The 14,228-nt window shown below is 54.5% G+C and overlaps 1 protein-coding gene across 3 annotated transcripts in view; it reads left to right on the forward strand.

Annotated features, from left to right (window-relative positions):
* Positions 1 to 14,228, forward strand: part of B4GALT5 (beta-1,4-galactosyltransferase 5) — a 60,090-nt gene that overhangs the window by 28,012 nt on the left and 17,850 nt on the right. The window contains exon 1 of one of the 3 annotated variants that reach the window (XM_075108589.1): positions 11,817 to 11,903. The exons of the other annotated variants lie outside the window; for them this stretch is intronic. Within the exon in view, the coding sequence (XP_074964690.1) occupies positions 11,852 to 11,903 (52 nt within the window). The 5' untranslated portion in view covers positions 11,817 to 11,851. Of the gene's footprint in view, positions 1 to 11,816; positions 11,904 to 14,228 lie in introns of those variants that run through there. 3 annotated transcript variants of the gene reach the window in all.

Consider the following 14,228-nt stretch of genomic DNA (forward strand, 5'->3'; position numbering starts at 1 on the left):
TGCCTCTTCTCCAGGTGGACTCATTAATTGCATTAACTGAGGCAGCATCTGCTCTGCAGGGTATGATGAACACCCTGGGGACCACTGCAGGGAATGGAGATGAGCAATGTGGGGAGCTGTATGTTTGCACTGGTTCCTATTTGAATGCTGTTACTGTTGATGGATTTTAATATCTATGCAGTGTGGGGAGTCTTTAAATGCTCAATTTTATTAAAACTTCTGGGGAAGCTCCCGCGGGTGGCACCGGTGACCGTCAACCGGTGGTGCTGGCTGGGGCCAATGTGCTGTCGGCTGTGCGAGGCTCTGCAGAGCCCTCTGCTCTCCCCGTGGCAGCCCCGAGGGATGAATAGCCTGGAAGAAGAACCGATACGCAGCTATACAGAGCGAGAAAATCTTTCCCTGAACAGCTTTATTTTTAAAGCATCATTGTTACAATAAAATGTGTGTTTACTTTGACAAAACCTTTGCTGGGTTATTTTAGGAAAGTTTATTTTCATACTGGCTTTTCTTTCTCCTTTGCATTTGGACTGTTGTTCTCACTGTGTTTTTGTCTGACAGGATTTTGAATGCTGGTGTGTTAGGATGGTTTGAAGGATTTCTAACACCTGCTCTGAACACTGTTAGGTAGTAATTGTGTTTTGAGGGATGGAGCAGAAAATACATAGTGGACTGTGGTGTTGAAATGCAAACCCACCCCCCCACCCCCAATCGGAAATTTTTGAGAGAGATTTGTGGGTGTGCTTTTTGGAGAACGCGAAATTGAGAACATTAAAAATGCCAGTGCTTTTAGCATTACTCTGGAGCTGCTATTATTTTGAAAGGAAAGGTAGACTGAAAAGCTGAGGGGTGATGTTGGTGCCCGCCAGGAAAACGGCTCTTGGCCATCCTCATCTGCTACTTGGAAGGGTCCCGGGGCTGACGGAGGGACAGCGTGTGTAAGTCCCGTCCTGGTGGGAGGAAGCATCCTCATGGTTGCAGCTATGGTGTGGAGTGTGACGGGCAGGGCGGTGGTGCCCTTTTTCCATTACAACAGGAATTTTCTCAGTCTTGCTGGTCTTGCTCAAACCTGAAGTGAAGGAGCGGGCTGTTGTGCTGGGGTGGGGGGCACAGGCAGGTTTGAGGGATCCCTTGTGCTTGTAGTGACTGCGGGTATTTTGTATAAAGCCGCAAGCTTTAGTGCACCTTATTTGATGCTTTGTTTTTCCAAGGCATGTAAATATTATTTCAGGGGTGCAAGAAGCTCAGTCTGAGCTCCTACCTCACTCCCAGCTATGGGGGGGAGGTGAGGGTGGTTAGTGTTTGCTTGGTCTGAGCTTTAGCTGAAAGCATGTGGCCACACTGTATGTGACTGCCTAAAGCTCATTTTCCTAGGTTTTTCGCAGAGCAAGACCAATGGGCTCTTCCCTTTGCCAGGCATGCATGTGCATCCCCCCGCTGGCACGGACCCCTCCAGAGCCCCTGCCCCACGCGCAGGTCTCGCCCCGGGACCCTCAGAAGATGCTGTTTGGTTGCTGGCCAGCCCCCCTCGCAACAGAGGTGCCCCAGCTGGGGCATCTGTCCCTGTCCCCTGGCTCCTGCTGCAGGGGAGAGGCTGCTTCCAGAGGATGTGGTTGAGATAGCACTGCGGGTTTTTTCGCTGGGTTGTGCCTTGGCTTCCCTGCTTGGTGGGAGCTTGTTGTGTTAGAAAAACACTGTTTTCCTGTCCTGATGAGCAAGTACATGTCTGTGCAATGCTTGCTTGGGCTGCACGCTCCCAGACTGCTGCGGGAGGGCTGCGTGTGAGACGGCGCCTGCAAAGCTGTTCCCTCCCTGTGCCGTTCTAACCCGAAAGGTAAAGGTTGGGAAATATTTCTGTACGGAGGATGCCACTGCACGCGTGATGGAAGAAATCTAATAGGGGCAAAAAGCACCCATTGTGCAGCTTTGGGTTGGACTATGGCATAAGCAGTCTTCAGCCAGTGTTTGTTTGTACATCTAGGGAATTTTATGGCAAAAATAATTGATCGGTTTTGGTTGAATGCTGTCACCATACCAACGATCAAAGGAACCTTGTGAATCCTGGCACTGCGTTAGCCACCTCCTTTGCTTTGGAGAGGCTGGGGATGAAGCTGCACTGAAACTTTAAATACGCTGATACGCTGCCAAAAGGCTCCTGCGCAGGGATCAGGGCTGCCCTGCCATGAGCAGGACGGGCTGGCGGAGCTCTGTGTGATGCCTGCGGTGCCAGAGCGTGTGCTTTTAACTTACGGAGTCTCCCCTCGGCAGCAGGTTGGGAGAGGCTGTGTCTTGAGAAAGGTTTTGGATGGAAGGCAAAGACGGCTACGTGAATACTAATGTTTATAAAGTGCCTCTAAAAAACGTACAGAGCATACAGAATAGAAGGGGAAAGCAAACACTGCAGTGCACCAGGTAGTCAAGTGCTAACTGATTTTTTTTTTTTTTTCCTCCCCTCACCTACCCGGCAGGAAAGGAAAGCATTTCAGTCCCGTTCCTGCCTTTCATGTCCTCTGCGTCAGCGGGCATGCTGGCAGGAGGCCACAGGCTGTGACGCGGGAGCCTTGGGGACGTTGTGCAACGGCTGCTGTTGCTAAAATACCCGGGAGCATGGCAGCGGCATGGCCAGGGCTCTGCCGGGGCAGGGCCGGGGGGCTGCGTGGGGTGGGAAGCCAAGGGGAAGCTGCTGGGTGTTGGCAAGTGATGCACAGGTGACAGGTAGATAAACCAGCTGAAATGGCTGTATTCCACAGCAGGAAAGCCCAGAGCTGTCGCAGCTTGAGTAGTGTGGGCCGTGCCCAAGGTGTGTGGTGTGTTCTGCGCTAGGGCTGCAGCAACCTGCTTCAAGGGAGTAAATGGATATCAAGTCCCCATCAGCAAACGCGGGGTTCCCTTGGAGCTGGGGACCCCACGGAGGGGTGCAGGGTGGCCCCCGGCTGCAACAGTCCTGCAAGCGCAGCAGCTCCTGCAGAAGTGTGAAATGCTTGCACACATGCAGCTCGCTCCTATTCTGCAGTCGTTTTTTTTTCCCCCCTCAGTGTTTTTCCAACTCATGTCTTGCTGCCAGAGTCCATATTAATAATGCATGACTTTTTTTTTTACGGTGCTTCCTTCCCGGCGTCCCTTTCAGCTGCTGAGTCAGAGAAGATTGTTATAGCAGCAGCCACTGAAGTGGTGAAATGCCCCTGCAATGCTCAACTGCTGTCACTTATCATCCCAGCTCCTCTGCAGGCAGCCCTTTCCCTTGCCCGGCTCTGGGTGAGGATACCAGTGCCAAAAGGCTGATGCCTGCTGCACCAGCTGGTGACTGCCAGGATCTGCTCTGCTGAGCCCGCCTGGCTAGGATTTGATTAAAGCAGATATTGCCTCTGTTAGCTGCTTTTTTTTTTTTTTTTTTGGTTTTGAAATCCTGTGAAGTTTTTTTTTTTTTCCCCTGATCTGTGTGAGGCTGTGCATTGGGATTGTGGCCAAAACTTCTTTTTTTTCCTTACTAATTCTTAAATAATTTTCTCCTCTTCCCTGTACTCTCCCCCAAGATCTGTGCCTGGGCTTTTTAAGGTAGTTGGGATGACAGAAGCCACGTAACATGTTAACATGGTTAAATTAACTCAAAACCCTTACACTGGCTGTGAAAACGTGCCTGGCTGCTGTGGGAAGCCTCGGAGCTGCTAATGCAGCATGGAGCAGGGGCGTGCAGGGCTCCTGCCTCCGGGCTGGGATCAGCCACGGGGGTCACATCCCTGCAGGGCTGATCCCCGCTGCTGGGTCCGAAACCTGGAGAGAAGTAGGGAGCAAGAGTGCTTTTACAGAAATTTGTCTGGTAATGACTCAATAAGCACACTCTAACCTCGGGAGCAGATCTCTCCTGTCCCACTTCCTAGCATGGTTTTCTGTTTGGGTGGAAGCGGCTGCGCTTCTGTTTGGATTCTGTTTGGTGGGAATCACTGGTGGGGAGTGGGGTTACACAGCTTCGGGCTGCAAAAAAACATCCTCATAGTCTTCCCGCACTCAGTGTTCTGCCTCTGTGTGCTTTGAAAGACTCACCTGAAAATCGGTAGAGTTAGTTATCCCAGGGCCAAGCAGGAGAGGAGGGGGTTTGCCCAGGGAAGGAGGGTTTCTTTTTGCCAGACTTCCCAAACCACCTGATTCACCCTGTGTCCCGCTGCTGAGGTTGGCACCAGCATGTGGGGATCCGTGCTGGGAGGCAGCCTGGGACCCAGGAGGGAAGTGGTGCTGCTTTTCCATGTCACAGCTGGTGAGAGCTGATCGGGGTGACCAGATGGCAGTGCCGCCCTTGGAGTGGGGGGTGTGCGTGAGGCTGACCCTGGCGGCACACCCCCACCTCGTCCGGAGCCAGGCTCTTCCCTGTCCCACAGCAGGGATAGGCACCCGCGTCGTGGTGAGCTTCCCGCTTGGCACCCAGGCCTTTTGGCTAACGCTCTGCAAGCACTGCGCTACTGATTCCTGCCTCCCGAGGAAGGGGAGGCATGATCGATACGGTGTGACGTTCCCCCAAAGCTGCAGCGCATCCTGCTCCTGCGCCGCAGCCTGGCTCCATCGCTCACGGTCGGTGATTTCGCAGGCTGTGCTGGCTGTTGGGTGCCCACTGCCCTGGCCGCAGGGCGAGCCCAGGGGCACCCTACCGGTGCCTCCCAACAGGGAGGGGGCAAGCTCCTTCTGTGGGTGGCGTTTGCTTGTTACGGGGGGAGGCTTTGCAGAAGGATCCCACGAACATCTGTGGCTTGAAACCACACGGGCTTGCTGGAGCGGCGGCGGCAAGCCGTGTGCCTTCTTGCTGCGGTTGCCAGTTGTCCCAGTGCCTCTGCCTGCCTGGGATGTGCCCCCACGGGGCACCTTCATGCTGCGAGCAGCCCCGCTTGCCTGGCAGCGAAAAGCAATGCCACCCACCACTAGCGAGGCAAGAGACTTACTTCTCGGCTAACAAGATTTAGGTGGATTATGCTATGTATTTAATCAAGGGCTAAGCTCATTGCCTTATTTGAAATGGATCAAAGCCCTTGAAAACGCTGGCCTGGAGACCAGCTATTGAGCGAGAATATTATTCGGCTGTGTTTCTGTGTGGCAAGGCTTGCTTTTGAAGAAGCTGGGTAGTTCAGCAGGCAGGTTTCAGACTGCAGCCACGACCAAATGCAAAACCAGATGGGGAAAAGTTTGAAGCAATGAGGAGGTTGAGTGTGTGAATGTTAGTCGTTCAGCATCCCGGAGGATTTGGGGGGAAAAAGGCTTCCTTTTCTAGCTTTCGGTTTGCAGCCACGTTTCCAGATATATAAAACTCCGTGCTAGCAGGTGAGGGGGGTACTCTGACATTTGGCAGTCAGGCTTTCACCTTCTAGAAAAGCAGCTGTGACTTTTGTGTGAGCTTGTGTGGCTCTAGCAGGGACCAGATTCTCCGGAGCTTTTACAGGGAGCTCTGCACCCCCCTACAGTGGCCACCAGCAGCGTTGGAGCTCCCAAGGGTCTTGTCTCCCCTTGTCCCAGTCCCTGCAGCAGCATTGCTCTGAAACCCTGCGGGACTTTGGCTGTGGCAGTGGGGGAGCTCGCGCTGGTTGCAGAGAAATGAAGCAGATGATGCTCCTCGCTGCTCTTCTAGCCTAGAGGCGCTCGCTCCTTGCTCTGGCCTTTGCTGTGCTGGAGGCACGCCATGCGCTGGGAGCCCGTGCGTCGCAGCGAGAGCAGCTCTCCCGCTTCTTGGGGGAGCAGGTTGCCGGCTGCGGGGCTCCCCCGCGGCTCGTCCCAGCGCGATGGGGCTGGGAGGTAGATGCGGCAGCAGACCTGCCGCGCAGGGTTCGTTTCTGTGCGTGGGCAGAGGGAGATGCCGCTACAAGCAGATATTGAGGCGAGTTTAAAACAGCTTTCCAGTTAGGAGCTGTTGTGCTTGGCAGGGTTTGCCTGGAGTGGTAGGGCAAGGCCGTCCAAGGTGCGTGGCCGTCTTTCTTGCAAGATTACGGTTTTTTGCTGAGACGGGTGTGTTGGTGCTTGCGGGTGCCCTGTGCACGTGGTCAGTGTGCCACGAGCACACCCTGCGCCGCTTCATCCGCGTGCAGCGAGCTGTCCCAGCTTAGCTGAGCAAGCTATTGAAAACACGCCAGCTATTCAAATCACCTTTCCTCTTTCTTAGAGAAATTGATTCCAGTAACCATCTTCTGTCTTGCTGCCATTTGACATAAGGAGGGCAGCCACAGCTCACGGCTGTCCCGCTCCTTGAACGTGGCTGTCGGCACTGCCTGCAGAACAGAAAATACCCCGAGCACGCGGGTTGTCTGGAGGAGCTGGAGCTAGGGGGTGTCTCCTTTGAGGTGAACCAAACTGCAGGCCTCAGGCAGGTGCCAGTGCTCCCTACAGTGTCGCTGCTCCTTCCTCTTTGCTTAAAGCAGTGCTGGGGCTTCGCAAGCTTCTCTTCCCTCCCATTCTCAAACGTCCTCGTGTTTTTGCCTCACTGCATGCTGCAGCGGAGATAACTCTCTGGTAACGGCAGGGAGATGAGTTCAGCCCTGTCCCCCTTGTGCTGCAGGTGTAGGGGTCCCTTGCCCAGCTGCCCTGTCCCTCCTGGATGTGGCCTGAGCCCTTGTGCAGGGCTGACCAAGCTTTGTGCGTGACAGCTGGGTGCAAAGTGTTCCCATGTTAATGTATTGCAAATCAGACCTGCAAATGAGGCTTTGCCTCAGTTCTCATCCAGCCCAAGCCCAATGTGCATCCTCCTGCCCTAACCTGCATTTATAATTACAGGTAAGGATTGGTCAGGCATCCTTTTCTGTTTCAGAGGCCTTGGCAGGCTTGCTAGCTTGCAGTTGTCCAGTCAACACTGGCTTTCTGGTGTCTTGAGTTGTATCAAATGGTCTTATGGCTTCTAGGCTGTAGCCCTGGGGTGTTTGCTGGTACCTGGCCCTGTTAAGCAGTTCCAGGGTTGCTTGTTCTGTGTGTCAGGTCCGGAAGGGCCATAAGGTAGGAGCAGGCGGAGGGAGCTGTGCCGGAGGGGCTGCCTAGCTTCACAGTGCTCTAGGTTAACCCTGCTTTCACCTAACTAAGGAAGAAAAAAACACCAGTCAACATAGTAGTTGTCTTGTTTGCCACTGTGCCGCAGAAAGCAGCAAAGCAGGGCTCACAGCGGGTGCTGACACCAACCCTCTCCCCCAGCCACTGACCCCTGCCCTGCCTTGGGCTGAGCGCCGTGTCCCTGGGCTGTGCGGGGGCGCACGAGGCTCTGGTTGCAGCTGGAGCTCTCGGTGTCACTTGCATTTGATGGGTACCGTCACCCCGAGGTGGAAGTTCCCATGCGAGGCTTGGGTCCTTCCATCCCAGTGTGGCAGCGGGCTCCTGGAGTCGGCGCTGGAGGGGATCCCCTGCCAGGTCAGCTCCCAAGCCTGCAAAAGGGCTAAAAACCCGCGCTGATGGAAGAGGACCCTGCTACAGTCAGGGAAAGACTCTACTTGCAGGAGAGCAACCTGTATTAAATTTCTCTGCTGTTTCCCACCTTTGCGTGTGGGGGACTGCATCCGCACCTGGCTCGGGAGCGGGTCAGAAATCCTCCAGATGGTGGGATGCTGCTGAGGAGCATCGTGGCCTTTGTGGGGCTGTCTCTGCAAAGTGCTGCCAAGGGTTTGGCCGCATGGAGGACGGGGAGAATGGATGAGGATGGTGTTTAGCTGTAATACCTCGGAGAAACAAATACGACATGGACAAATTGGGTAACTTGAGTGGATAAGTTGGTGTAATCCAAAGTCTCATTATTCAGTGTGGAGGGAAAGGCTGGTGCCTTGGCGAGGCTATTTCTGAGCCATCTCACCCTCCCTGTTTGCAGGCCAAGCACCCCCTCGGGCTGTGGTGTCTCACCCTGCCTCTCCCCTGGGATCTGGTCTTGCAGGAGGGTGCTGGCATGTTCCCGGCTTTCCCAGAGCCCACCCTTGTGCTGTGGTGGCAAAGTATTGAGCTGCTCGCTAGCTCTCACTCTGCCTTGCTCTTGCCCACCCAGGTCCTGTTTGCAGGCTGTGGTAGGGGCTGGAGCAGCCCCCGGGTGCTGTGTGCCTACGCCAGACTCCCATGGATGGGCTTCCAGAGCTGCAGTGTCTAAACCCTGCTCCTAAACCCAAACTGAGGGATGTGCCCACCCGTTAGAAGTTATTTCCCCTCCTCCTTGTCAGAGTGCTGCCTCCGTATACCGAGGAGCAGTTTGTGCAGCAGGCAGGCCGGGGCAGTGCTGGCCGAGCTGGGCTGGGGTCGGGGGGATGCACCCCACATGGGCCTGAGGAGGGGTGCTCGCCCTGGGGAGCGCTGGACGCCTCCTCCCGGCACGTTTATCCTTTCCAAGGTAGCTGAATGTCTGACTCAACTTGTTTGCAGAGCTTAACTTCTGGGTGCAGGCAGGCTGGAATTGATTAGGTTCCCCCCACCCCCGCTTCCCTGTTGCTCTTATTGATGAGCGAGTGGTCAGATCCCTCAGTAAACATGCAAGTCTCTTAAAGAAGCTGCTGCTGCTGTGTGTTGGGAGCTTAAAAGTGTTTCTCAGGGGGAGGGATGGAAGGAGGGGGTTCGTGCTGATCTGGCGTGCGCCCTTGTGCGTGCTCTGCAGGGCTGCGATGGGCAGTGACGCAGACCTTTGACTTGGAGGTCCCCAGACAATCGCAGAGCTGTTGCACGGAGTGCTAGTGACTTGGGGCAGGAGGAGGCAGCGATGCCCACCTCCCGCCTGCGGCGGGGTGGGCAGGGGGCTCCGTGCCCTGTGCTGTGGGGAGGCTGCGGCAGCTGGGCTCAGTGCCCCGCACCCCATCCCCGCAGCCTGCTCGTGGGCAAGCTGTGCCTGGGGCTGGAACGCTGTTACCGGTTAATTTGGACTGGGGTTTCTCCCCCATTCATATAAACGCAGCAAAACCTGGTGGGGATGGAGTCTGGGGGCCACAAGCTTCCGTCCCTTGCAGTTGGCGACGGCCCCGTTGCTCCACGGTGGATCCTGAACCCTGGTTACAGCTTGGAGCGGTGGACGCCCTTATCCCTTGCTGAGCTTGCTCTCTTAATAGCCTTGTTTCTGCTTATCTAGGATTAATATGTAACTTAATGGTACGTAGCGCATTAGGCACAGTTCTCAGAGTGCGGAGCTTGTGGTAAAGGGCGGCGCAAATCTGGTTCCTGATGCCAGGGCACTTTATTCTGCCCCCCCTTGCCGTTTCGGGTTTGCTTATGACTGGTGCCGGCGCAGCAGCGCTGTGGGTAAACGTTTGCTGTGGCTGGGCAGGAGGGACAAGTTAGCAGGTGTGAGAAGAGGAGGATGATCCTGGGGGAAGTGATGGGGCGCAGTGCTTCCCTGTACTGACCCCCCCGAGAGGGGCCAGGCGTGTGCCGAGGTCTGGTCCAAAGTGCATGGCGGAGCCCTGTGGCGCAGGGTGATGGGGAGGAGGGTTTTTCACTTTTCGCCTACTCAAGGCATGCCGAACTACCTCTTGTGCCATTGCTTTTGTGCTGACACGCAGGAAGGCATCACGCGGGCTGTGATGTGTAGTCTCAGTTAAGTACTAAATAAGCTCATAGATAGAGGGATGAATTATTCCCAGTGAAGTAATTCCCTACTCTGATAATGGAACTGGTTAGTTTATTTACAGCAGCTGAATTACCAGTTTGCTTGTCAGGCGGAAGAAAACCGTATCAAAAATGTTAGGTGTTCCAAGGCTACGTAGCTCACAAAGCTAATAAATGTCTTGGGACATCAGAGTTCTTACAAAACCCCGTAGGTAATGGTCCGTATGCTGGAACTTCAAAGTTGCATTGTCTTTCTGATAGCTTTTTTTCATCCTGTAAAAACACAGCAGCTGTACCGACTGTTTGCAGCGCAGTCTTTAATTACTGCAGACAAGGACAACTCTGTAATTGTACTGTGGAGGCCAAGGTGCTGTGGGTCTTAATGGCACCGTGGCAAAAGTGCCCTTGGCAGGGAGCTCCAAGCTGCTGCCTTTTAAAGTCTGGGACCACAGGAATCCAAGCTGAAATTCTTCACTCATGTTGGAGAATTTTTTAAGAGTTGAGATGACTCGTGAGCTCTCCAGCAGACAGACCAGGCTGATGCGTCGCGTGTTGTTGGGGCTGTGACAGTGCTCCTTCCCTGGCTGCTGAAAGGGTTGGTTTCCCAGGACCTGGCCACGTGTGGAAAAGAAACCACGACAGGGACAGTCTCGGGATATTGCTACAGAGGGATCTCTCCTTAGGCGCAGTCTCTGCGGTGCAAATCGCGCTTGCTGCAAAGCAGCCGGTATGCTTTCAGGGCCGAAGCAGTTGCAGGATGCTCTGTTCTCACCTGCAGGTACTGACCGCAGGGTTGCAGGGTGTGCTGCTGGCTCTAGGCTTTTTAGCCCCAGCGAGGAGTCGAAACACCCAGTGTCAGGTCAGGTGAGAGCCTGTGGCTTCTGGTGGTGGATGTTGCCCTGCTGATAGGAGCGGTCACGGTGGTGCCCGGGCGTTACCCGGGCTGAGGGTTGCGCTCTGCCTGGCCCCTTCGCGGGGTGGTTCGTGGCGAGGGCCCCCACGGGGCGCCCTGCCCAGCCGAGGTCGGAGGCGCGAATCCAGCGGCTTGGCGTAGGCAAGCCCACCGCGGGGATGAAAATCTCTGCTGCGGGTTTCGCCGTTGTGATAGCAAGAGCGGGTCCCCCAGGGCGCCGTGGAGAAGCTAGGCAGGGAGCAGGACTTTCCCCGTGCCGTCTTTCCCAGAGGCAAAGAAGATGTAAATAAGAGCCAGACCACGCTTTAGCCATAAATGGCAGTGGAGGATGTGCTGCGGGTCTTGCCGACTCGAGTGAAGAACAGATGCCATCGCTGGTGCTGTAACCACAATCCTGCGCCCGCATTCGACCGTGACAACTGGGAGGGCACGTTGTTTCTTGTGTGTTAACTGGGATGGTCCAGCCTGGTGTAAGAGCAAGGCACTGACCAGAAACAACATCTCGGCCCCCCGTTTGGAACAGCTCAGTTGCAGCAAACATGAGGCTGTACATGTGATAACCCTTTTTGTTCAGCCACGCTGAACTTGTAAAACATGCTTGAAAAATCAGGTCTTTGTCTGGTTTTTTTGGGAATATCCTCAACAACGGTCACATTCTCTTTTCCTCCATCAAAGTCAGGGTGTTAAAGCTTCAGACAGCACAGCTTGTACATTGTGAACAGAGTCAGTAAATCCATGACTTTTAAGTTGTTTTTATCTTGACAATTTTATGCTCTCCAGTGGGTACAGTTAATCTCCTAGTTTGGAAGACTAACAAATCGGTGGTTTCAGAATCTATTTAAATGGTGTATGATGTATATAGAAATTTTAAATCCAAATCCAACCTGTCTTCTATTCTCTGCCGTGGTCTGGCCGTATTCTAGGTTGCTTCAGCTGGGGAAGGACAGCCCTGATGAAAGCTCCCTGTTGAATGCATTTCCTGGGCAGCACCACCCCGTGTGCCCCTTCTCCTGCACGTCCGAAGGCTGCTGTTTGAAGAGTGGGATGCCCAGGCTGGTGGCGGGGTTGCTGGAGGCAGAGGATTTCCTTTCTCTCCTGCAGCCATGCAGATTCCCATGACCCAGGAAAGGAGGAGCTGCCCTCAGCAGTCCACATCCTTCCCTGCCCTCCTGGTTCAGGGGCAGCGCTGGGGAGTATCTGCCTGCCCTTCCTCTCCCTTGCTTGCCCAAGTGTTCCCTTAATTCTTATTTATTAATTTTTTTAACTGAAGCTCTCCTTCTGTTTCCTCACCCTGATCCTACACGAGCATTGGGCTCAGGCCTCAGGATTCCTGCTGCTTTGAGATGGTGTCCAGGACGCAGGAATTCCCACCACTTTGTCCCCTAATGAACCTGAGGAACAAAGGCGGAACTGTAAATGTTTGCTGTCGGTCGCCAGCAGCAGCCTGTGAGTGCTGCCAGCCGGGGAGGTTAGCAACCATTTCACTCCACCTGCTAAAGAGCCTTTTATTGCACGTTTAACTGTGCGGTGCCCGCAAGCGCCCAGCGAGTGCTGTGCTTTTATGCTCTGCATGTGGAGAAATCTGCTGGCAGCTGATGCTCTTTTTCTCCTTGGAAGCAGCTACGCTGACCCTGGCAAAGGGAGGCAAGATGGGGAGGGCAGGCTGGCTGTAGATGGGGAGAGCGGCCCATTGAAGCTGTCCACGAAGAGGGAGGGATGGAAAATAAGCAGGAGATGCAGTCATGTGCAATCGCATCTCCTGAACTGTGACTGAAGTAGGAGAGTCTGGATCTTGCTGGGAAGGGTAATATTTAACTTGGGCAAATGCTTGTTATGCTCTATGGTCCAGCTGCATGTGTCATGATGTCCTTGTGAAGAGGAGTTGCAGTGGAGATTGGGAGTTGAGCTGTTCTTGGGGTTTGCAAAGCCCTGTGTTAGCTTACATCTGTCCTCAGTGTTACTGCCCAGGCAAACTGTCCTCTGGTTTTCCCCGCGCGCAGCACTGGGTGTGTGGAGCACGCACGTACTGTGCGCCCCGCTGCTGGGCTGCTCACTGCCCCGTGGGACTGGGGCTCAGCCCCGGCTGCTGCGCGGGTGCAGGGCTCCGTCCGTGGGTGCTTTGGTGCTGCAAATGCCCCGTGAGTTCCTTTTGGCCGTCCGAGTCTCCCCATGGGTGCAGAGCACGTCATGCTCCTCTTGCTGGGTATCCTAACATTGGTGCAGTGTTCCTCAAAGCGACTTGCACAAACACCCCGTCTCAGTTGGCTGTGGGATTGCAACTGAAAGTTGCCATCTTAAATCTGTACATTAAAAATTTAGGGACTGTTAGAAAAATCTGAATTTTCCCCCTTGCTGAAGCCTCCCCAGGATCATTTTTTCCAAGACAGTTCAGATGCAAATTCCCAATATTCAGGTTTTGGTCAAGCATCACTGCCGAGTCCCATCTTCCCTGCCTGCTCTGTGCACGTGCAGGCTGTGAACTTGCCAGTTTTGGGAACGGGTGGCTTGTAATTACCAGCTCCGTGCTGCTGCTGCACTGTTAATTCTTAGACCGCTTATCAAATTATTCCTTCCTGGGCTATTTATAGGTGAAGGGCTAAGTAACAGTGAAAGCATTAGTATTAAATTCTCTAAAACTAATAGGAACCTCTTAATTGTTCTGGCACTTTGTCTGGGGAATACGATGCCGCTGGAAGGCTGATAGAGACAGAGGTCTTATCGTGTATTAGCGAGGGGATGCTGCTAAACTTCCTAGTTTGGTTGTTTACAAGTTAAGATTACCATAACTGTCTATCTGTTCCTTGGAGGCTTAGTTTGATTAAACCCCTTTGTATTGCTAATGCTAGCGGAGCTGAATTGATGCTGGGGATCTGCTGGGAGAGCTTAACAAAAGGCTCGATGTAGATGCGACTGCACCGGTTTCGCTGTCTCTGGGCCCACTGGGAGGTGTTTGCAGCGGGCAGGCTCTCCCAGCCCTGGCAGGGTGCTGGGGGTGACCTGAGCACCCGTCCCCGCTTCCGGCGAGACCTCCACCCCTTCTGGAGCCTCTGTCCCATCTCCCACGCACAGGCATCCTGCGAGCTCTGCTGGGTGCTTCGTCCCTGCTCCCAACACCTGGCGAAGCGGTTTGTTCAGCGGCAGTGCCCTGGTTGAACGCAGACTTGTGACCCTGCTCCTGAGGCAGGGCAGGGGCTCGCGGTGGGCACCCCTGCCGGGTCGGGGTCCAGCTGCTCCAGAGCCCCGGGTGCCGGCAGGAGAGGGCTGCACATTGCAGGGAGACCCTGATAAACTCAAACAGCCTCTCTGCGCTTCTGCAGTGCTGATGGACTAATGAAGGAGGAAAAATGCTGAATGTGACAGAAAGCCCTAAATCTCAAAGCAGAGGAAGACTAGCTCCTTCCTCAGGAAAGCCTGGCTGCTGATACTGCTGTGGGCGTGCAGGTCTGCTGTGAACCGCCTGGCCCCTCTTCCTGAGCTCAGCCCCGGCGGCTGTCTCTCTCCGCATGGGGCTTGGGGCACTGTGGTGGCCCCGTGCCGGGAGATGCTGCAGCAAGGTCATTTCCGCAGGTGGCGGAAGCGTGTTGGGGTCAGGAGCAAGACGTGTCACATCTGTCCCCTTCCTGTGTCGGTAGCTGGTGTGGGTCATGCTCAGATACCTTCCAAATCACCTCCTGAGCTGCAAATTACCCTGCTGCCTCTTCTGGTACATATCATCATGGTGAAATTAGCTTTCCATGAGAGAGGCAGCTGTTTCTTGATTAGAAGTGCTCTGAAAATACCAACCGAGATGATT

This window comes from Phalacrocorax aristotelis, chromosome 13 (genome assembly GCF_949628215.1).
Source record: "Phalacrocorax aristotelis chromosome 13, bGulAri2.1, whole genome shotgun sequence".
NCBI classification, from domain to species: domain Eukaryota; kingdom Metazoa; phylum Chordata; class Aves; order Suliformes; family Phalacrocoracidae; genus Phalacrocorax; species Phalacrocorax aristotelis.